This window comes from Bombus pascuorum, chromosome 6 (assembly GCF_905332965.1).
Source record: "Bombus pascuorum chromosome 6, iyBomPasc1.1, whole genome shotgun sequence".
In the NCBI taxonomy this organism is placed as follows: Eukaryota; Metazoa; Arthropoda; class Insecta; order Hymenoptera; family Apidae; genus Bombus; species Bombus pascuorum.
In genome coordinates this window covers 4,057,950-4,081,108 of record NC_083493.1, presented here as the reverse complement: position 1 = coordinate 4,081,108, position 23,159 = coordinate 4,057,950, and the positions used below count along the sequence as shown (strand labels likewise).

The window sequence follows — 23,159 nt, the reverse complement described above, 5'->3', positions numbered from 1 at the left end:
AGTAAAAGACACTGCTACGTGACCCACATAAAATACAACAACTGCAAGCCGAAGATATCTAAGGAAGTTCGAAGTATACACGGAGGATATCGCGATGTTCAAGAACCGGGTTCCCCACGCAGCGTGAAAGCAACGCAACCTCACGTCTGCGCTCACATCAATGATACGCGCTATACTCGTAGCCGAGTCAAGCGGTAAAACTGGCAGCCGTGGGTTAGAATAGCGTACAGAAGCGGGAATCACGCCAGTCCGCGGCCAGTTCTCCGTGTGGCAGCTGCGCTCTCTTGGTGTCGTTACTCCGGGGGTTGTTCGCGCGCTCGATCGTACGTATCGCCACGAATCCATCTCCAGATGCACAGAAGAGCAGTGAAAGCTTACCAATTAAAAACACGAGATTCAGTGAGTAAAGTTCTATTTGTGAGAGAAACAGTGAAAAACGAAAATCGTCAAAACGCAGCGGCTCGATCGCCATATTCAGTCCAGAGGTAGGTGCCAGAGATTGTTTGCCTTTTCTCGCGACCCTGAAAATAAGTATCAATGACACAAAGCAGATCTCAAATCCTCTCAGTGTTTCGTTTTTTTATTAATTGATTCGTTTAAATGCGAATCGCGCTTTTTTCTTACAATTTTACATGATATTTTGTAGCGCTTTTATTTGTTTGTGTACGGAGTTTGGTATTTCTTTTGACTTCATTGGTTCTGCCCCATAAAAAGCATCTCTAGCATATAATATGCTACGTTGAGCAAAAAATTATCTTAATTTTACAAAATTTTCCATCTTTTGTAAATTTGTATTTTCGCGCCGAAAAAACCAAACTCGATTCAAAGCTAACCTATCGATTGTTCGCGTACAAAATCCGGGATTTCATTCAAATTCTTTAATTTTATTCATTGCAATTAGATATATAGTATAATATGACATATATATAGATATTAGATATATAGAATGTAATTTATAAAAGAATTGCATTTCAAAGAAAATTATAATTTTTTGTAAAAAACTATTTGAAAATATATGAGAATGTTTATAATTCATGGATAATTATTGAAATAGAGAGATGAAAAATTCTTAAAAAAAAATATTAAAAGAGAATATTGAGAAGTTTGCGAAATCTTATCGCTTCGAAACGAAGTTCGCTTTAGATGAAGCGACCTGAAACGCTTTATCGGTGCCTATTAAAAACGCTTTCTAAAATGGTAAAGCTATTTATACGCTCTAGTAATCGTTTCCTAGACGACGAGACAGATTCCTAGGACCGGGAAAATTTATATCGTCATCGTGGTACAACGAATTGGTGTATAGGAAATACCGGTAACTGTCATTTGGCTGATACAAACACGGATTGTCGATCGTAAACAGAAATTAAGGACATCACTGACGTAAATTATCACGGTAAACAGGAACGTACGAAAGTGGTCAGACAGGATTTATAGATAGATATGCCAGATACATACACTCGATGTATCAAGGATCGAATACTAGCAAATTCTAGCGAATTCTAGCAAGTTATTCAAGTACACGTTGTAGTCGATTATTAAACATACCACTATCTGTGCAGCAATTACATGACAATCAAAAATGGAATATATCAAACAATCTTCCAATGAACGATGTATAACAAGTGGGAAATATGCTAATTTTGAAGGCGTGAATCAATATACGTCGAACGGACAACATGATTGGTCAAAGCTATGGGAATGCTATAATTGCGAATTGTTAATGAACCTTATAAACTGTGTTTGATTTATACGTCGCACAGTTTTTTCTTCACGACAGAATGCATAAATACCGATCTCTTCTACGGCAATTATATACGAAAATTAGCAATATAATAACTAATTCACTTGATCGAATGCACGTGAACTATTGTCGCGTCTTTTGATCACGTGACTGTAATCGGGAATATTCCGTCATGAACATGACGCATCTTTGAAGATTTTATTGAGAATGTTAAGAAAAAAGAGAGAGAGAGAAGGAAAAAATGGGATATTGATAGTTTTCATTAAAGTTTCAAATTACGTCACTAATGAAATTTGAAGTTATATCTATGATTCCAGCAGCTTCAAGCAATTATTCTTAACTTCCTTTGCAAGAAATGAAGAAAATTAAGAATTTCCATTGTTTCTGCAGTTATAATAGCGATCATATTTCACTTCCTTATACACTGTTTTGATATTGTCTTCTCCGTACACAATGTATCTTGTCATAATATGATAATATTGTTGAAGTGGAAGTCCTGAAGTTTATTAATTTTGTGTTCAAGGAAGTCGAAATAGAATTTGTTTATTTGAAATATTGGTTTATGAAAATTTTAATTAACATAACGCTATTTCTCTGTATGCTGATACGAAGCATATTCTCACTCGTAAACGAGATTTCAATTACCGAAAGAATTATTATTAATTATGTTTTGTCGTTACATTTCTATAATCCGCTTTCTCATTGGTGTTTAAGTCCCTTTTCAGACTTGTTATGTTTACGAATTGAAATGTGAAAGTCAGTGACGTGTTTATCTATTCGTCTAAGCGTACTTACAATGAGTAACTTCAATATTCGGACATCACAAAATTTTTATTTTATTGCACTATAATTTTGTTCATAACGGGAAAAAAACATAAGCAGTCAGTCAAACATAATATTTAGGCACTGTGTCCAATTAACAATAGTATAAATTTTATTTACATAATATCCAAAACTTGTTAAATAATATGTATTAAATAAAACAATGTGTAATTCTAATTTTAACATTACTTGAATATTCGGACACTCTAAGATATAAGTAATTTTTTCTTAATTTTTATGTTTTATAAGTAATTTAATACCTTGTGGAGTAACCTCCTTAATTAATAACTTACTTCAAACATTGGGGCAGGTTACAAATTATTTTTTTCAGGTATTCGGTATTAATATAATTCCATTCTTCCTTTTATCGCTGTTTCAACACTTCTTTTGACGTTATTGCAGTTTTTCTAATTCGTCTTTCTAGTTCGTCCCATAAGTTTTCAATGAGGTTGCAAATTTGGTGACTGAGATGGAGGGTGTAACAATTTTAGACAGTTATACAACAAATATTCCTGTACAATACGGGCCTTATGTTTAGGGCCATTTTCTTGGTAGTACTTAAAAATATCAACAATTTCCATTTTTAATATCAACTTTTGCGTAAATTATTTCTTTAAAATGTTTAAATATATATTTTTGTCCCTAATGCTATCAATAAAAACTAATTCACCCGTTTCAAACGTAGCAATAGATTCACACACAAGCATGTTTTCACCACTGTGCTTTACAGTGGGTTTCATATTTTTAAATTTAGATTCTTTATTCTTTTTTCGCCAACCATTCTTTGCTCATCTGAGCCAAAAATATTAAATTTACTTTTATCGCTAAAAATTACGTCATTTCACCATGTGACTTCTTTTTAAAATTATCGTGCATAATTTAATCTTTTCTTTCTATTTGCCTCCTTTATAAATGGCTTTTTTTAGCAACTCTTCCGGTGTGATCACCTTTTTTTAGTGCTCTGCGTATGGTTTGGGCATGTACTTTCTTCTCAGTTTCTATCAAAAGTTCGTCAGCTAGTTTTAGAATACTTAATGAAGGATTTACCTTTATTTTTCTTATTATTTTCCTTTGGTCACTGATATCCAACTTTCTTGGCTGTCCTTTTTGTAGTATAGATTCTATACGATCTTCTTGTTTAAACCTTTTAATTATATCTCCTACTGTGCTCTTATTTAAATTAAGCATGGCTGCAATTTGTCATACGATTTTCTATTAGCATTATGAAAAATTACGAGTTGGCGTATATTAAAACTGATATTATTTTTGCATGCCATTATGATATGTGAATTTCACGAATATGGAAACGCAACTGATGCTACGAGGCTTGATGTAGTATTTACATGTAGACTAGCATGTTTGTAAACAATGATAGCCTTGGAGTTCTGGAATACAAAGTATCACGAATGTTGATGCATCTCTGTGTCCGAATATTAAAGTAATGTTAAAATCAGACCTTTCATTTAGGATATATTATTGACCCAATGTTACAAGTTATGGAAATAAAATTTGTACTATTGTTAACCAGACCTTAGTATTACCTTAATATTATATCTGATCATGCATGGTTTTTTTCTGTTGTAAACAAAATCATAGTGGGATAAAATTAAAATTTTGTGCTGTCCGAATATTAAAGTTACTCACTGTATATTTTAGAAATGTATAAGATATACTGTTAAATGTACACATACTGTAAGTATTAACAGTCAATTCAACATTCTTTGTCAAAAATTATCATAAACTAAAGCTTAAATTAGTTCTGTTATTAATTCTATTATTAAAAAATATATATAAAATTTCTACTTTCTTGATAACCGGTACTATCGTTATGAAGCAAACTCGATAGTTTTGAATGTTGATAATGCAAAAAAATACTTCATTGCCAAAAGAGAAAGAGATAAAGATGAAGAGAAAAAAATATTTATACTAGAATAGAAATCATTCTACACTTGGTATGTTTAAGAATTTCAGTACTTCATTATTCAATAAATAAGTGAGTGTTATTGCGGGTTTATCGTAAAACACGTGATAAGTGCAAAATATGATCCTGTTGTCAACGACTAATCACGCAGCACGCTTTGAAGTGCGAAGTTGCGAGAGGAAATTAGAATGGGTATGGTAATTTAATTATGTCGACAAATAGCATGTCGATAAGTCCAAGGCGAACTGTAAATCACAATTTGTTACTGTTCATTAGTACTCACAACTTTGAATAATACATAGTTTTAATAATAGCTTCTATATATCAGTACATAGTTAAGATATTTATGAAATGAAAAAAATGTTATAAATTTATTGTTTTTATACAAAGAATACTGTAAAATGATTTTTAATTAAATTCGGAATTAGGAAACTCAAAACGGAAAATTAGTTTACGGAAGTAAGAATTACTCATACTTGGCGTGGCGTCGTCACTCACTATTTCACAATTTCGATATCATTGCACGAGATCACCAAGTATAACGAGTTATTAATAAAACACGCGTTTAGCCACGCGCTTTGATTCAAAATGAGATCCACGTACCACGTGCTGAGAAACGTGTTCATCTCGAGCCATTGGCAGACACTTTCACTAAACTTTTTCCTAGTGTGTGCTCCACTTTTCATTTATGCTCGTGTAAAATTTACTTATATATGCCTTTTCAGTATTCTATGAACACAGGTTCTCGCACGATTGTTCATAGCCACCGTTTAATCTAATTTCATGATTTTGTAAGTCAATAATAGCATTTCATTTGAATAAGTGACAATAAAGATTTACAAAGCTAATATTTCTTACACATAAGTTTCTTAATGCACGCTCTATAGAAAAATGTACTGGAAACGTCTATAGCTATTATCTACCTATAGTACGAAATATGGTAAAATTAGATTTTATGGTAAAAGTTTGGATTGATTGGAAATTTAATGATATTCAGGTTGGTCATGCTTGCTATTTTGTGAATGAATTGATGAAATGAATGATGTTTTCTGATTCAAACAACAAATGGCAGTCGATTATGTAATCGTAACAGCAGTTGCAATTAGAAGAATCTATTTTCGTGAGAAACTATTCATGACTAATTTTAAAATTGTTCGTAAATAGGATATTACTGTCTTTTCCCGTTTACGGTAATCGTTCTTGTTAAATCATATTCGGTGACTTTTAAAAAACCAACTCACTGGCGTGTAATCTGGTAATAAAATAAGTAGAAAAGATGGTAATAAACCGATGGTAAAGCAGCATCGAATTCAATAACTTAGGCGACTGATGTTCCTATGAAAATCGACACTTTTATTTGTACGAACAAACTCAGCTTATAAACCTTTTACACTTGGTTTCGGTCTATAAACTCAAGGTTAGGAATACATGTAGATCGCGATACTGTATATGACGTTAGTGGAATATTCTACGCCATTTCAGACATACTAACACATTTGTAAATAATTATTACACAGTCACGTATTCACGTGTTCATTAAGCAGTGACGTATTATAAATTATAAAAAAACGAAATCTTATCTTATATTGAATTTAAAATGAAAGCAAGGGATTTTAATACTCTGTCTTCAATGCACATCGTTATTAACAAGAATAATTAGTTTCAATGTAACTAATTAACAGTTGCATTTAACAGGAAAAACCTTAATTAGTATATCAGAACATACTCTGGCTATTCAAAATATTCACGAATATTGACAGAATTAAAAGTTCCGAAGCAATATTTGTTGTTTATAGAGATTCCGAATTTTTCGGTTCATTTCACAGGATTCAGGTGGAATCTGCCGAAAGATCACCTCGCCACAATTTGTACCTATATCTCTTATTGATCCAAGAAACCAGAAATTTTACTTTTACTTTTTACTCCTTTCATTTCCCCTGCACTCTGTTTTTATTTCCCCGCGAAGATGCCTATTTGCATCGCGTTTATGAATTTTGAGATAGCATATATGTATCCTTTTTCTACATAAAACAGAGAGGGAGTACTTTACCTCTGAATAATTGATTTGGATAATGTCCTTATATTTCTCAACTTATTGTGCCGGCGATAGAAACGAAGAGATTCGATTGAAATCGCGGAGAACGCCTCTCCATGACACACGAGCACACTGAATACCACTGATTAAATAAAACTTTTTATTTAGAGCCCTTTTAATAAAGAGCTGCAAATATTGAAAGATGGCACATGAGAATGTTAATTTATATAATAGAGAATAAAGGAGTGATGTTATGCAGTAGAACAGAAGTGATGCAATTTGCAATCAAAGTATGAGCTACTCGTCCGTGAACGTGGACGTAAAATAATTGAAGAATCATTCTCTGAAGTGACATCACCACCCGATAAAATTTCTGTTAATTTGACAACATTAACGTGAAACGAGTCAGCTACATAGTAAATACATTATCTTCTAAGACTTCATCCATCTTGATTATTAGATCAAGTCTAAACTCTTCCCATTTTTGAAACACTAGGTTTGCTGATCTGTAACATACATAGACAATTATAGTTTTTCATTTTCTTACTAATTATAAGAACAAAAAATGTAAAATCTATAATTTTGATGTTTTTGGTAATTCTAATATTAGTGTAATGTGTTGTTATCATATTGTGTGATTATTAATTATCAAGGAATAATGTATATGATACGAGTAAATGTCTGAATTTACAAAAATCAAATATTCTTATACAAGAGCAAATACCAAGGTAGACAAAGCATCTTTAGCACGGGTCACATTTAAGCGCGATATCAGCTGAATCATATTTGCCTTTCATTTCGTCTTCGTCTTCCTTCATCGTTTTTCTTCTTCGTCTTCCTTCTTCGTTTTTCTTCTTCGTCTTTCCTCTTCGTCTTTCCTCTTCGTTTTTCCTCTTTGTCTTTCCTCTTCGTCATTCTTCTTCATCTTTTGTTTTCCTTTTTAATTCAAATTCACTTCTCTCTCGATTGGCGTCTCCCTTCTCAAGCGTCGCAATCTCGTGAGAGTTACGATTTTGACGTAAGTTTTCGTGTTGCGTCTATTAACCGACGATAACTCTCACGATATCAATGCCACAAATTTATTTACTGCTTACATACAATGTCTGTGTGTATGCATGTTCTTTTCTTTCCTTTCGTTTTGCCATTCGTGCTCTCGTATCATTCGTTTAAGATTGTGAATCATTTATTAAATCTGACCATCGACTGGTCAAAATCCTCTTTTGTCAACTTGTAATTATACTATACGTGATCGTATTTAAACCGATATTGCGTAGTATTACTGGTGACCGTGTGATTTGTGCTTTCGTTTTCTTTATATTTGCGAATCGAATACGGATTATACACAATTGAATGTTTCTTGTAGATAACACTCCAAGTTCAAAAATTGAAAAATGTTGCTTATTTGGCATATAATTTCCTACATGTCAATAGGAATATTGTAGTATAGCAATTTCCATTTGTAAATAATAATAATGTTACAACTAATTTAACGCTAATAGCGTTAAAGGGTAACACCACTCTTATGTCCAACATTTCCTCTGTTAAAACAATGTAAGTGGCATTAAGTGATAGATATGCTCGAACATATAGATACTAAATATTACTAATTCTATAACGATTCTTGCACGGAACATTGTAAAATATACTTTTGGAATAAAAATAAAAAGAACATCCTGAAAAAAATGTATCTTCTGTTTTTGTACAAGTTATTTAAAAACAAACAGGGTTGATATTTACATTGTTTGCGAATTTAAATGAATAGCACATTCAGTTTTCTTTGCAACTAAGAAATGGCACGTACAGGCTTCTTTACAAATACAATTCTTTTTCCGACGAATTGTGACCGTATTAGTGCAAGAGTTAGAAAATTTTGTGACGTATTTGGATTATTATACACTTAAGATAACTTTTGTAACAATCAAAACAAATCGAATGTCGAAAACAATTTTATTTTCTAAAAAATTTGATGTTTGGTATTTATGTTGTCTACAAGAGGTCTTCAACTATCGATCTTTTTCTCTTTTCGCTGCGTATTTTATTATCAGCGTACTTTCAAGGTGCTTCCATAGTTAGAAACGTCACGTGCTTAGGTACCCATGACCCCTGTCGCGAGCATTCAGACGATATTCTAATGTATGACTATCTGCTGGGAACCGCGTGACGCAGGTCAGAGTTCAAAGAATTCCTCTGCATTCATTGCGTGACGATGGAAATCGATACAGGAGTAATTGAAAAAGTGTTCGTCCGAATATCTATCAGTCAGCCTTTTACAATGACACGAGGCTACTGCAACTTTTGTGCTGTGTAACGTGTAACGTTTTTGATCACGATGAATCAATTTATTAAGAGAAACTTACACGAAGTACAAGGAACGCGATAAATCACGTAGGACTCGTCTGTATGTGAAATTGTGAGATTATTTAAATAAGATGATTCTGCAACATTCCGTGGTTACATCAATTTTACGAAACACGTATCAATATTTAGGAGAACATCGTGACTTTATTCGACTTTGTGTTTAATAAAATATTAGCTGGTTTTAGAGATGATTTCATCAACCTTGGAATTACGTTTTATTCGGTCTTATGAAAGAATGAAGAGTTTTATAATAAGACCAATCTGACATTTCATTGGAATAATCAATAGTTTTATCGGTAATCTTTAAGGCTTTCGTGGAAGCAATTTAATGGAAAGTAAGAAATCATAGTTAGTGACCACGAATTCATTAACATGTCTTTCTGAATTTTTTTATTAAGATTTTAACGGTCTGAATAAAATGTTGTAACATAAAATAATTGAGAAGAAAGTATGTCACAAAGAGTAAAAAATGAAGATATTCAAAGATATATGAAACAGGAAAAAATCACTATATTGCCACTCATATGAACATTTCGATAAAACAACAGAATAATTACGTGTATTCTTATCTAGTGACGTCGATGAGGTGTAATTATAAAATATACAAGACTAACGTAGGGTGCGGAAGAGACTACCAGAAGATTAGCGTTCTATCGATTATACTATCAGTCAGGTTTTCATTAAATAGAAAATACGAAGCATGTATTCTAGTCACGCAGTTTATTTCTCTACAATCTACGAATAATCAAAATGAACGAAGAATAGGAAATATGACAGAGAAAGTTAAAGAGAAAGTATATTATCGATTATAAGGTATATCAAACTTTTAGCACATCTATAAGTGGACGTTATGTTTGGAAAACAATGCATGTTTTTATCAGGTTTTATACATAAATTTCATTTCCATAGTATCAGATTTCTGTAGCCATACGAAAGCCACTGAATGTAACTACCACTGGCGAATATTTTGCTCTAAAATTATTAGATGTTCGAGCTATGAACAGATATAAACAGTTAGATGGAATTGACAATTTTCTGCAGTTAATATGCACGATATTAATGAATATCTAGAAAACAGGAAGAGCAGCCATTTCGGTGCATTAAATGGCCCATTAACTCATGAGCTAAACGGCCGCAGAGTCGATCGTTTGCTTTTCTTTCATTAAGCGATGCTCGTGGCGCAAGGTGTAAAATTGGGTTAAGGTTAAGCCATGTAAATGGTCGTGTAACCATGTAACAGTTGCAGCCTCGTTGACGCAACGATCGACAGAAATCGCCGGGACGAAAACGCGAGTCTATGCAGAGAAACCGACGGTATATGTATAATTTATAACAGGGAACCGCGTATATTAAATGTAAAATAGCGTTAAAATGTCACGTGCGGTATAGTATAGTACGCGATAACGGGTTATTCCCGAAACGCGAGAAAGTATACACACAGATCGATCTTCCGCTCAGGAAGTCTGTATTCCACGAAACCGTACCTCGTGCGAAAATCGATACAAAAACCGCTACCAGAGGCTAATTTTTCTTCGTCCTTATTTTCAACAACCAACTATTCGTACGTGCACGTAACCATTTATTCGACATCGCAGCGCGTCAACTTAGAACGTTAGTAGCAAGCACTATGAATGCGAATAGCGAATGTTTTTATTGAAAGCAGAAACAGAATGGATGCTTATTTGACGATCATGAAGAACGATCGAGTGAACATCTTGTGCTGATTCGATTAACTATGCTCCGTCCGTTTTCGAGAATATTGATTCTAACCAGTGTACTGAATAATGTTCGATCTAAAGAAGAATGACTTACAGAAAGCAGATTTTAATGGACTTCGCGGAGATGTAACATGTGTATTTATGTGAACCGTGCACTAATCGGTGGTGCAACACTGTTTCTCAATGTAATAGCACCAGGTATTTGTTGTCTGTATTTATCTATTAAATGTCGCGAATTCTGATTTTATACGTTTTACTTTGCTGACACATTATGTCATTTATCTCTCGTATTTTGTTCGATTTGATGCCGTTATAGTTGCATTTTAATTTTCGTTCCGCGTGATAAAATGAAAGCAAAAACGGCAAGGTATTAGTTAAGTACGAGACCGGTTAAGTTTTTACCGATTGTACACGGCGATATCGCACAGGTAAACATGTTGTTGCAAAGTGTAAAAAACGGAAACGTCGATGCTGATTCGGTTCTTAGGCTACTGCATTTCTCTCACGTTTCTCATATTCACGTTTTCTGCGTAGCACGTGTATTTATTATTGCGTGCGACATCGTTGTTATAATAGTGAAAACCATGCAACCTTGATCCATTTTATCACAAACGTTTGAAATTACATTTAAAATGTAGGCGATCTTCGAGCATAAATAATATTTGTTCGCCAATGGTTCATTTTTAGCTCAGTGTGAAAAAAGAATGACAACGTTAAAGCAATATGGTTGGAATGTAAATTGGATATTTTATGTGTGAATGAGTTCGTCATTTATCGTGCCATTGTACCATTTAATACTATAAATATGTTAAAGATACGATAAAAGCATGTAGTATAGTTATGAAATATGGTATAGTACACTGTCATATAATAAGGAAACAGCGATTTTTTTTTTAAAGAAATTATTATTTTTTGTAACAGAGTTTCGCTTTCTATTTTAATCAAATATAAAATTTTTAATTCATAAACATATAAGCGTTACATTTTTATTTTATATTTATTTTATATTTTATTCTATATATATAAAATTACAGTTTTATTGCAATTTCCACGCAAACGTTCGAAATTCATCTCAAACTGTTCTATACCGTCGCTGTCGTTATTCTAAGCGCACTTCATTCATTTCAATCTATCACAGTTGGTTATATACTGTGGAATTACTTAAAGTTTTATATTGCATCGCTCCCGTCATCGGGCTATTGTTTTGCTATCAACCAAATGGCTGGCAAGAACAAGAGTTATTAATTTAATATCATAACGTATCCTAATCAGTTGCTAACGTTTTTTAATTGCTATTACCGTGTCTACTATTTGTCTATCACGTGCACATTGTTTATGATTTCATTAATATCCTATAACAATATTTATACACACGCATGCATATACATTCTGTAACAATATTACTTATTGCAATATTATAATATTATTCTTCGTGTGGTATCATCGAAGTATATTTTTGTGCTTAAAGCGTCTTGTACACTACGTAATTTGAGGTTAGACGATAATTAAAAGCAATCAATGATACACAGATCTATCGAAACGAAATTTGATTATTAGAGATTAAATGAATCGATAATGAGGCGTATCCGTTTTGGAAATTCTTGATAGTACATATAAATATGATTTCGATTCGATGTACATATCATAAATCAGTTAAGTAATCAAATATTTGCACGTATGTAATTGCTTGCGATTGACGTCTTTGATTACATTTTCCTTTTCCCATTGTCATCATATCGTTGCGATAATTCTATCACCTGGGAAGAAGGCTTATATATTTTCCTCGTGTTTCAAATTAATTGGAAATCATGTTTAATTTTACGAATATCATCCTTTCTTATCTCAGTTCATGGAATTGCGTAATATTTCTTCTCCAAGTTATTCACTGTATCGCAGACTATTTATCTTATATAGAATACCTAATATGAATTATTCGTAACGTATAATAATTCAGTATTGCATAGCTTCATGATTACTCTTGAGGAAACGATGTAATTTATTGCAAAATGTACATGGCTTACAATTCAGAGATTATTGACGTGGTTATTCACCCATGACTCAATATTCTAGAAATCGCTAACAAAATTGCAAACCCGATCTGAATACGTTTCTGAAATGCCAAAAATATCGCTGAGTCATTTGTATGCTTTTGAATTTGATGAAGCGTGAATTTATAATACATATGATAAATTATAAACATCTTTTATATTTCATTGAAACGATTAATTTTCCAAAAAACCAGGGAGAAAATAATAAATTTAATATAAAAATATCGAAGTGTGTCAAAATTAAAACAAGATTCTGACTGACGCGTTCTGTAAAATACCATCACGCCCACCGATAATCCTTCCTAACCACTCCTACTTGAGTCATAGTGTCTTATCTGTTTCCATAAGAAGAAAATTCCTGTATCAAAAATCATCGACAGTTATGCAGAGTAGAGAAAATGACGGCTGAGTTGCGTTATGCACAGGAAAAATGGAGGTAGAACGTGACAGAGACTTGTCTGACTGCTATGGCCCGATTCGACCGTTGAGAAAATTCACACGTACGCCAGACGTCTATCATGAACACTCATTGTTCGTGCTGAAATTAAGCGATGCCCCATACGCAATTTTAGGATAAAGATTTCCTTTGTGGCATGTATTTTCCGCTTTCAGAATAGAATGGTAAGAAACGGTACTGGCGATATCGTCTCATAGAATATTCACGAAGGAACTACAATTAGAATCGGTAGAAGCTTATCGATGTCCTAGCAACTTACTGTAAATATAAGTGGCATAAACTGTACATAAACCAGATATATTGCTATCCATATGTCGTTCAATTATAGATCAGGAAGTGTTTGTTAATGGCTGTTAAAAGAATACCTTTTTTTTTTGTTTCTGATTACTTCCAGTTCTTGTTCAGCCTTCATCTAGAAGCACGTCCTGGATTTTCATAATTACGCAAGAGAAACTTCCATGATGTTGTAAATAGCGGAACAAACCAGATTACTATATGTGCTCTATTTTTAGGTGCCGATTTAATTCTATCTCTGTGTATGTGTGTGTAACTGTTCAACTAAATTCATTTATTCTTGTGTCAGTGTTCTACGTCAAAATACTTTGAATTACACGTTATATAAATCATACCATAAGTAGTTGAGCTATAGGAGTATCAATTTTTCTAATTGATTTTGGATACTATAATTATAATGCAGATTTTTCTTGTTCCTTTGACAAAGAAAAGAAGGAAAGGAAAAGAATAAAATTTCTATTAAAGAAATTACTATCAAATTCTATTCGCAATTACTTTCTCCTTTTGTAAAGATCACAATTTATAAGAAGTATACTCCCTTCGTAGCCAAACTACGGCCTTGGTCATTATTTCGTGCATCTATGCAAATGAAAATCAATTTCACGTGTGCAATAATAGTCATGCTCTCGTCTCGGAGTAATCACGTGCAAAGTGATGAAAAAATCACGCGACGGCACATTGAACAAACGAGGCAAGAGAATGATTTTATAAAGTATTGCACGTGTATTTAGACAAATTTATTTATGACAAATGAGCGATAAGTTTAAAAAATATCATCCCTTATCTTTATGATTTCTGCCCCGTTATCAGATGTAATCCTCAGGTATAAAGACGTAACTCTGTATGCCGCAGATAGGCATAACTCCGTATTTTAGTCGACCGGGAAGTGTGGCACATATCAAAGTACGAATTTGCTCGTGTGTTTAAGTGCCATTTTAGGATATGGACGAAATCAATGGTAAATTCTTTGGAACGAACTTGAAATTATCATAATCTTTCATTCATATCAAATTGTGTTTACGATATCGAGTGCTCTCATATCAAACATACAAAAAAATCTATTCAACTTTCAAAGTATCGCAATTGTGACTTAGCATGATTTAAATATTAAGTAACAATAGTTAAACGTAAGATAATAATTTAAATATTTGATTATTCTGATTACGACTTCTTTCCTTTTTTTATGCAGTTCTCCGTACTGCGTTTCCCTGCTTCTATTTATATTCATTCGTCTTTTACAAATTCCATTATTCAGATACCTTTACCCTCTTAATTTTTTGCAAGGACTGTTTCAAGTTATACAATTTAAATAATAATAAAGTCGTTGATGATCATCGGTATTTAGTTATAGTTAAGATTTGAATACCAAAAGAGAATAATTTGTAATCATGCTACATTCATTAATATTCATATTCTTCTGCTATTTGTAATTACGCATCAGGTTTTCCTTTTTTTCTTCTTCTTTCCAGTTTGCGGTGTTCGTGTTCTCATTGAAATTTGTAATTTCTTGGTATCGCACCGGTGCAACGATAACGTGAAATGTTGCCTTTTGTACTGTTTTTACCGATAAGAAATTTGCAAACACTTATTATCGTTTACTTTACGAAATAAACGCATATCTTCCAAAAAGTCCATCGTAAAAATATACTGGAGTTTTTAACCAATTCGCATTATTAAAGTTTTCAAAGTGCAAAGGTTAACATCGATATTTCTTCGAACAGTTTATGAATTATATTTTTCCTTATAGGCGATTAGGCGGACGAATCTCTCATGTCATACGAAAGAACACGCGTGATCCTCGATAAAGAACATCGTTCGCATTTTATAGTCAGTGAAATAGATGCGTTTATATTCGATCGGTTTTCATTTCTAAAATAGCATACGGCGCGGCGGAACAGAGAAGTGACAGATATCGATCGTGCGATTGCTGATGTCCGAGATGGCCTACCTTTGCGGTATATTCATTCTCGTGCAGCCTACTTTTCTCTCTCTCTTTTTTTCTCGTAACCGAAGAATATTTATAGAATTTTACTTCACGCGAGCATATTTCTTTAACACTCAAAACAAACTCGCCGCCGATCGATTTATATTTCATCATGTTTACACACTTTTCGCACGTTAATTACATTCAGCATCACCCAACTTCAAGAAACTTTCAGATTTGCTCCAATACCATGCATAATTAGCTGCCGAGTTCTTTTGTATAGAAAAATCATAAGAAAGGTAAAAACTACCAAGATAAAAGTAGGATATATTTATATAAAATTCAAAGAGGATTTTGAAACCAAGGAAAGTCAGCTTCAGCAGGAATAACGTCGTTCAGATTTTTCATGCGACAGGGGGTAATAAACATTTTCGTGGCAGAAACAAACTATCGTTGGAACGGGTTATCTTTTCTCCAGAACCCTTATTTATCGTTGTCCTTGATTTTATTGTGCGTCACCTACCAAACTTTTATTATAAGTCATTGTCGCTAGACAAACAATTGCTTTGTTCGACTAACCCACTTCTACAAATAAGTTTCCTACCTTTTACCTGTCGGTAACGATCCTACTTGCCATTTATATTCATTGACTTCCATTTTAATACTCAAATAGCCATTAACGCGATATTATTGTTTAGGGATTTCCATACATATTTTATTGATGAAGAAATAGCGTTTTTCTTCTATATCTTAAATTGTGGTTGAATTTTACTTTGTAATTTGAATTCCATGTAAGATTTCATTTATGTTGATGAAATTTCGGTTTCACTTCTTCTAATTTTCTATGAAACGTGAAGTGTGGAAAAGGTAAGGTTTTATGTCCAATCTGAAATTCATTAAAATTCATTTGTTGTATATATGTTTTATATGTATGTATTTAACGATTAAAAGTTTAAAAAGTGAAAACTAAATGGACGTATGTCCTCTTAAAATACATCATGTTTGCTCGAGGTATACTCAACATCATGCGTGATCTGAAACGAAGTTCAGAAACAGAGTTGTGTCCACTATGTCATCGCGCATCGCGCGAATCAATATCGTACAGTTGGAAATAAAATACGTGGCAATATCCTCACCGTAGTTATATATAGCGCCATTTTCTAAAATTGATCGTACGTACATATGTCAATCTAATCAAGTCACGGAAGTGGAATATTATCTAAAAATAAACTTTACTTTGGTATATATCTACGTAGAGGTTTGTCTCCCAGTAAAGATCAAAGAGGTTTTCTACTATAAAAAAATTTCTAGCAATAGATACACACTTTTCATACATCGATAAATTTAGTTTCAAATCCATTCATAAAGTCCAAAGAAATATATAAATCAGAGAAACTATATCTAAACCAACAATTTCGTCTGAAATGCCAAACGTTAGTTTCTTCATGCATACGCTATAGTTATTTATGTCATTGTCCAATGATTTAGTGTCCACAAATTAAATCCCCTACGTCACCCAAAGACGTGAGCCTATTTTCAAAATGCTAGTGAACTCTGTGAGATTTCCCGAGTATTTGGATTAATATTTTTGAAATTTGTTCTAAATTCAAATCTAATTTTTCAAATTCAAATTCAAATTCCAGAATTCAGAAAATTGTTACAAATATGAAATTCAAGTTAGAAAGAATTGTTCCATTATTAACTGATGGAAGAAAAAATTCAATTGATCAAGCGATCTTTCTTCTGAACGAATTCTGAAATCACTATCATCTAACAATGAAACAATGATCTCCAGAAAAGCTAAGATTTATCCCGACAAATTTTTTCTTTAACGCGGTGGGCGATCGAACGATATACGACAGTAAGGAAATCTGTCTGAAACTTTGCAGGAAATTTGCAAAACTGATCTCTGTTTGCGATTTCAGCAATGTCCTTGGAGGAGTCGCGGCGTTCGCAGCGTCCCTACAGGTACGGAATGGTTCTCCTTTGCGTTGGAGCACTGATAAACTGGTTAGGCCTCGCGGAGAACTACGTCGAACCGGTACGATATGTCGGTGTTGCTTGCATAATCGCAGGCGCTCTTCTCATATGTGCCGCAATGTGTTGTTGGCTGCACGCACCGCCAAGTAGGGCAACCATGCACACACAACACACAAATCATCCAATCACAGCACAGGTAAGTCTCCATTTTTTAATCCATTACAGCGATAATCATTTTATCTTTTATCGAAATAGTGAAATACATCAGAGAATACAAATTTGTTATGAGTAGAGATTGCGAATAAGTTAAGAGAATGATTTGGTATCGTATTGGTATATTTTGAAAAAATTAATCAGACGTTGATTTGATTGATTGGAATATTATTCTGATTTTATGACTAACTTATCTTTTTCACATGCAGTATGTAATTGTTGTTATAGAAAATACAAAACTAAGTAATATATTACATACTATAAAGTGCAATTCTAATAACAGATCGAATCATACGTCTTTAATTAGCTAGTCGAAGATGAAATTGAAACTTCTGCGAGCAACAATGTTCCAAGAAAATTTGAGATCAATATTTTACTTCTACGTTTGACTACATTTGTATTTCAAGCAACTTAAGAACTAGTCGCGTGCACACAGTTAACCTATACATATAGTGAATTCGAACAAACTCTCGATTAAACAGATAATATTTCTGAACTTTAGCCACAGTGACAGTTCACTTAACATTGCCAACATTTATGTATTCATATTCTAAGATCGAGAAATCTATCTGAATCCTTTCTCTCAGAATGACTCAGGATAGAACAACAGCTATAGTTATATTGACTGAAAGAGTAATTGAATCTAATTTCGATTCTATTTCACGTGTCAAAATCCTTACTTTCTCCGTAAACGGCTCAATTTACCATCGGCAAATGTTTTGTTTGAGTTTAAGGATCTCGAAATATACTTGATTGAGACCTCCGAAAATTGCAGCGTTTTTCAGATCGATCCGGGTCAACTTCCTATTATAGACGGCGAACCGGTCGTCTATAGCACAAGTAATAGTACACAGGGGAACCGTAATCACCAGCCTTTGTAAACAGGCTACGAGATAAAAATAATATAGTTCGATCAAAATTGTTGCAGTGGCTTTTCCTCGCCTCATAAATCACTCGCTAGCTCCTAAAATCGACATAGTTAACACACGCTATGTAGCGTTTCGTAAAGCGGCAATAATTGCTGTGTACTCTTGATACAAATCAGCTTCGTCAAGAGTGAAAATTTATGCACAACGTTTATAGTTCGATAGGAGAATGTTCGCTAAACGAAATTAATTTTCGTAATTCTTTTTGTTCCATAATTCATTATACATATAGTTACAGCATACGACATAGTACACAGTGCCGCTTATAATTATTCGAGGATTTATCGAGTATTAAAAAATCGTACTTAGCTTCATAATCAATAGATCAAAATCAATAGATCAAAATCAATACTAACTACTAATAAATCGATCAATAGTAATATCAATAACAAATCGATAAAGTGACAGATAGATGATAATAGTGTAACATTAATCACGTTTATAAATATAAGTAGCGATAAATGATGTACATCAAGACCTACCAGGTTATTATTTAGAAGCTAAGTAGGTCTTATTAAGTAGAAGCTCTTAGGTCTTATTAAGTAGGTTATTAAGTAGAAGCAAAATCCATTTCCATGGAAACGGAACGGTGTTAAAGAAATTGTATTCCTTTTTTGTGGTCAAATATCTCATTTTACAGTACTACTTCGCGGTGTATCCTGTATAAAAGTATTAAAAAATCACTTTTGTTCTTTTCTTGTGATATAATTTTCATATGAATGCATCTTTCAACCAATGCATCTTTATGACACGTAGTATGCTGCCAAAAGTTACAATAAGAAATAAAATTTCTAATTCATATGGCCATCGAACTAAAAATTCTTATCCCTTGAATAATTATAAGCAGTATCGTAGACGCGATCGCACTACTTTCACAGGTATTATGTACATTCTGGGAACCAGACGATCAGAATCCTCCGATTATCACTGGACGAATTCTTTTGTCGCACGTTTTCCTTTATCTCCTCGCGATTCTGTCATATCTTTGTTTGCAACGTTCTCTTTTGTCCTACACGCCCCATTGTGTCTACGCTTTCATTTCACTTGAATTTTGGTCATGCAAAAATTGTTCTTTCAAAAGCTGTTCCTCTTACTTTTTTGCCTCTCCTTCACATTTTCTGCATTTTGTCTCTAAAACGATATGTGGGCGTAGTATAGTCGTGTGACTTAGAATAGCAGCTGTTCCTCTTTTCGTTCACGCAGGGAAACAATAGAAATGCAAAGGTCTGTCTGTGGCTCGATGCATAAAGGAGGTCGCTGGTAGTTACAGTGCACTTATCTACTACTGTAAGGATATTCACCCGGAAGCACGTATCTATATTTATCGGCGGCCATCCTTCGATTATTTTGCCGTGTCCCAGCTGCAATCGACACATTTGAAATAGTTGTCAATTTTCTGTTATGCAACCTTTTTCTTACAGTAATTAACATTTTAAAATCAACCTGTTATTAATAAAATAGAACGTGAAGAATGTAGAATGATAAAGAATACATGAGAAATATTCATTTATTGTAAATAATACTTCGGTGTTATTAAGTAAAATGGAAATATAGTGATGCATTCATATTCATTTATACTTCCACATTATCATCTATTTCCATTACTAATGATCTCATCATGGATCATTAATTTTTAATTATTAATCTTATTAGCGAAACGAATTAACCTGACAAAGTTCATGAATACGATTATAAGATGTTTATTCATATGTATATCTAACAGTAAGTATAACAAGAGACTTAATCCTAAAGTATATTATTCATTGTCATATTTACGACAGATACACTGATAATTTCTCCTGGAAAGTATATATTTGAAAGGAAACTTCATGGTGTTCCTTCAAGTATGAATTTCTATCGTAGAATCTTAGTCGCATAAACAGATCCAAATGAATTAAATAAATAACTAGAAAATTCTCAAATACCAAATTCTACAATTGGCATCAAGTAAAAAACTCTAAACAACAAAATCGTCCGATATTTTTACAAATGGCTTTCACATCGGCTAGATTATTTCCAAACGAAGAAACGTGGTCATTTACCGATCTATAGAACAATCACGAACGAAATCGTGAGCCACTCGAGTCAATAGGGACCGAACGACCGGTGCCAGCATTGCAAAATCTCTAATTTGCGATTTCTACCTAATGAAAAAAGGCGCCAGTTTCGTCGAAGAAAAAATCGGCTCTGTTCTCAGTCATTCACCCAGCGATTCAAGCCGACAAAACGATTATGCAATTTTCCGCGAAGCTTTCTTTATAGCCTCGAATAACCGCGCTATTTTCATCCTGTTCTGTATCCGGCGTACGTAGCTCTGCGGTAAACGCGCGCCCTTTCGTGACTTAGATCCGGCCAACTATAAAGTTTCTAAAGAGTGTCGAGGCAAACACGTAGGTGGATATCTATAGACCAGTCGCGATATATATAGAAGAATAACCATTTTGGGGTTAATATCCTTGCGGTTGATCGTGTAATACTGTCGTCAAATATTAACGAGATAGGAATCGATTCGTACGAATCGGATCGGAGAGGTCACTTTCGAAAGGCAGACGTTGATCATTCATGGCTTTAAGTATAGAACTCTATCGAATTACTATCTCCTTGTACTTGTATATATATATTTATATATGTAAATATATATATACATATATATATATAATATTATTTTATAATTTTGTCAAACACTGATTCGAGTGATAAATTCTGTATAACGCAGATCGACGATCCTATTCACGTAATCTCCATTGAGGAACCATCTAGTGGATCCAGACAAAAACCACCAGATTACGAGGCGGTTACAGACGCGCCACCTAGCTACGACGATGCCATCAAGTTGAATCCTAGTCATCTATTTAGGCCGAACAATAGCAACACGTTATCATTACCAACTGTACACAACATGGTTCCTAGAACGGTGGAGATTGTTTCTAGGGACCCGACGCCGTCGCCGCCGCCGCCTTACGCGAGGTAAAATACAATTACGCATCCACTGCTTTCTCTTCAATGAAACGTTCGATTATTTAGTTGATAGATTCTCAGTAAAGTATAAAAAGAACAGGTGTTTGACGTATTGTGTCGTTCGTAAGTCGTTCGTGAGAACTAGTTAGCCTGGCCGCGTTGTGAAACGTAGGGTGGGGATGGAACGAAGTCAGGGAATTCCATACATCTGGGAGGAACTATGATGCAATTTCACTTCGTGGTTTATTAGAGGTGATGCTACGAATTGTTCTATAAAACTTGGTTACGTCATGATATACTACGAATATGGTATTAGTTACGTCAGAACTTCGTTCATCTAAACATTTCCCTGAATAATTCATTGGTTTTCCCGCTATTTAGATAAGATTTTTTCATTCAAATAATAAATTTAAGCGACAAGAGATTGTTTAATTAAGCATTAAATATTATTCCAATAAATTATAATATTATTCCCAATAAATATTCTGTTATATCTGTAATGTATGAGATTCGATCGAGTTTCTGAGAATTCGATGAATTCCTGTAGAAATTTTATTGAAAGGAATAAATCTTTGATAATCTTATTGATAAGTATGTGTACAGATTTTTGGTGTAATTATACAATTATATTGATGATTTCTCCTTATTTTAGGTGAAATATTTGGCAATACTATTCATGATCGCGACAAGAGAGGCTTGCGGCATGCTAGAGTTCCTGCGTATTGCAATACATCTACCAACCGGCCAAGTACAAGAGTGCAAAGATGGTACGAACCATTCAGCCGTTCGTTATAGCTGTTACAGCACCGTCAAGGATGGGAGAGCCCCGTTTAAGTAGACCTCTTTTAAGTAGACTAAAGATATTTGTGTTCAAAGAATCAAATGAACAGTTCTCCAAACGGGACTCCGCTTTTGTCAGTGAATCAACGCAATGACACGATCGAAGCTAGGATCGAGGGTAGAGTCGTATTACATTGGTCGTTACGTTTGATCGATGGATTCCATGAGTCTGAAACGGATGGCGAATTTTGTTGCAAGAACTTGAGAAATTCGAAGAAGAGAGAGCTGAAGAGAGTCAAAGGGAATGTAAACATTGTGCCTTCTGCAAAGCGCCTAGAGAGACACAAGCCTAAATGTTTGCACAAGATACTCATGACTTGATACGTAGTTCCAGAGCTGTCGAAACTTCAAGTGAACTTGCCAATAAACCCGTATAAGCATGATTAGTGAACTCGTCTGGCTAATTTAGAGTGAATCTAAAATAGCAAATACGAACTGTCGATAATTCGATACACTTCGTGCGTTTGTACATTGTTATATCTGTACACAATCTATAAACTGTATCCATTATCATTAAAAAGAATAGCATTTGCAATGGTCGAAGAACTTAAGAGACTTTTATGTGACCTTAAGAGACCTTAAAAGACGTGTAGGAATTGGAGAGGGAAGCCCTAAAACGTATCGGAACTAGAGATGTTCTGAATTTCATTGCTTAGACAATCGCGTGGCTTTTTAGAGGAAATACGTTTGCTTGCCATATAATTTCGATGATTGTCATTTTTACACGATGTACATACCATATGCGAAACTCATTCACACGTCCATTTTATTGTGATATATACGATTATGCAGGTATTATATAATATGTTACTATGTCAAGTTCGACGTTGCTTTGTGAAACAAGACTCTTTTTTTTATAACGAAAATGCAAATATAATGATAGGTAACTTTTAAACTTGAGTTTCTTTTCTACACCAATTCCTT

General features: G+C 33.7%; 1 protein-coding gene across 7 annotated transcripts; it reads left to right on the top strand.

Moving 5' to 3' along the window:
• The first annotated feature begins 221 nt into the window (after positions 1-221).
• LOC132908218 (uncharacterized) lies at positions 222-23,130 on the top strand. Of its 7 annotated transcripts, none has more exons than XM_060962011.1 (5): positions 8,930-10,191; positions 10,692-10,793; positions 17,244-17,494; positions 21,154-21,404; positions 22,048-23,130. In XM_060962011.1, exons 2-5 carry the CDS (start codon positions 10,727-10,729, stop codon positions 22,049-22,051), a joined length of 573 nt encoding a protein of 190 aa, XP_060817994.1. In that variant the 5' UTR covers positions 8,930-10,191; positions 10,692-10,726; the 3' UTR covers positions 22,052-23,130. The 7 variants fall into 7 exon arrangements, with proteins under 7 accessions (XP_060817997.1, XP_060817999.1, XP_060817994.1 ...); XM_060962010.1 differs by having other exon boundaries at positions 10,541-10,793; XM_060962014.1 differs by lacking the exons at positions 8,930-10,191; positions 10,692-10,793 and adding an exon at positions 222-485.
• Positions 23,131-23,159: the final 29 nt, after the last annotated feature.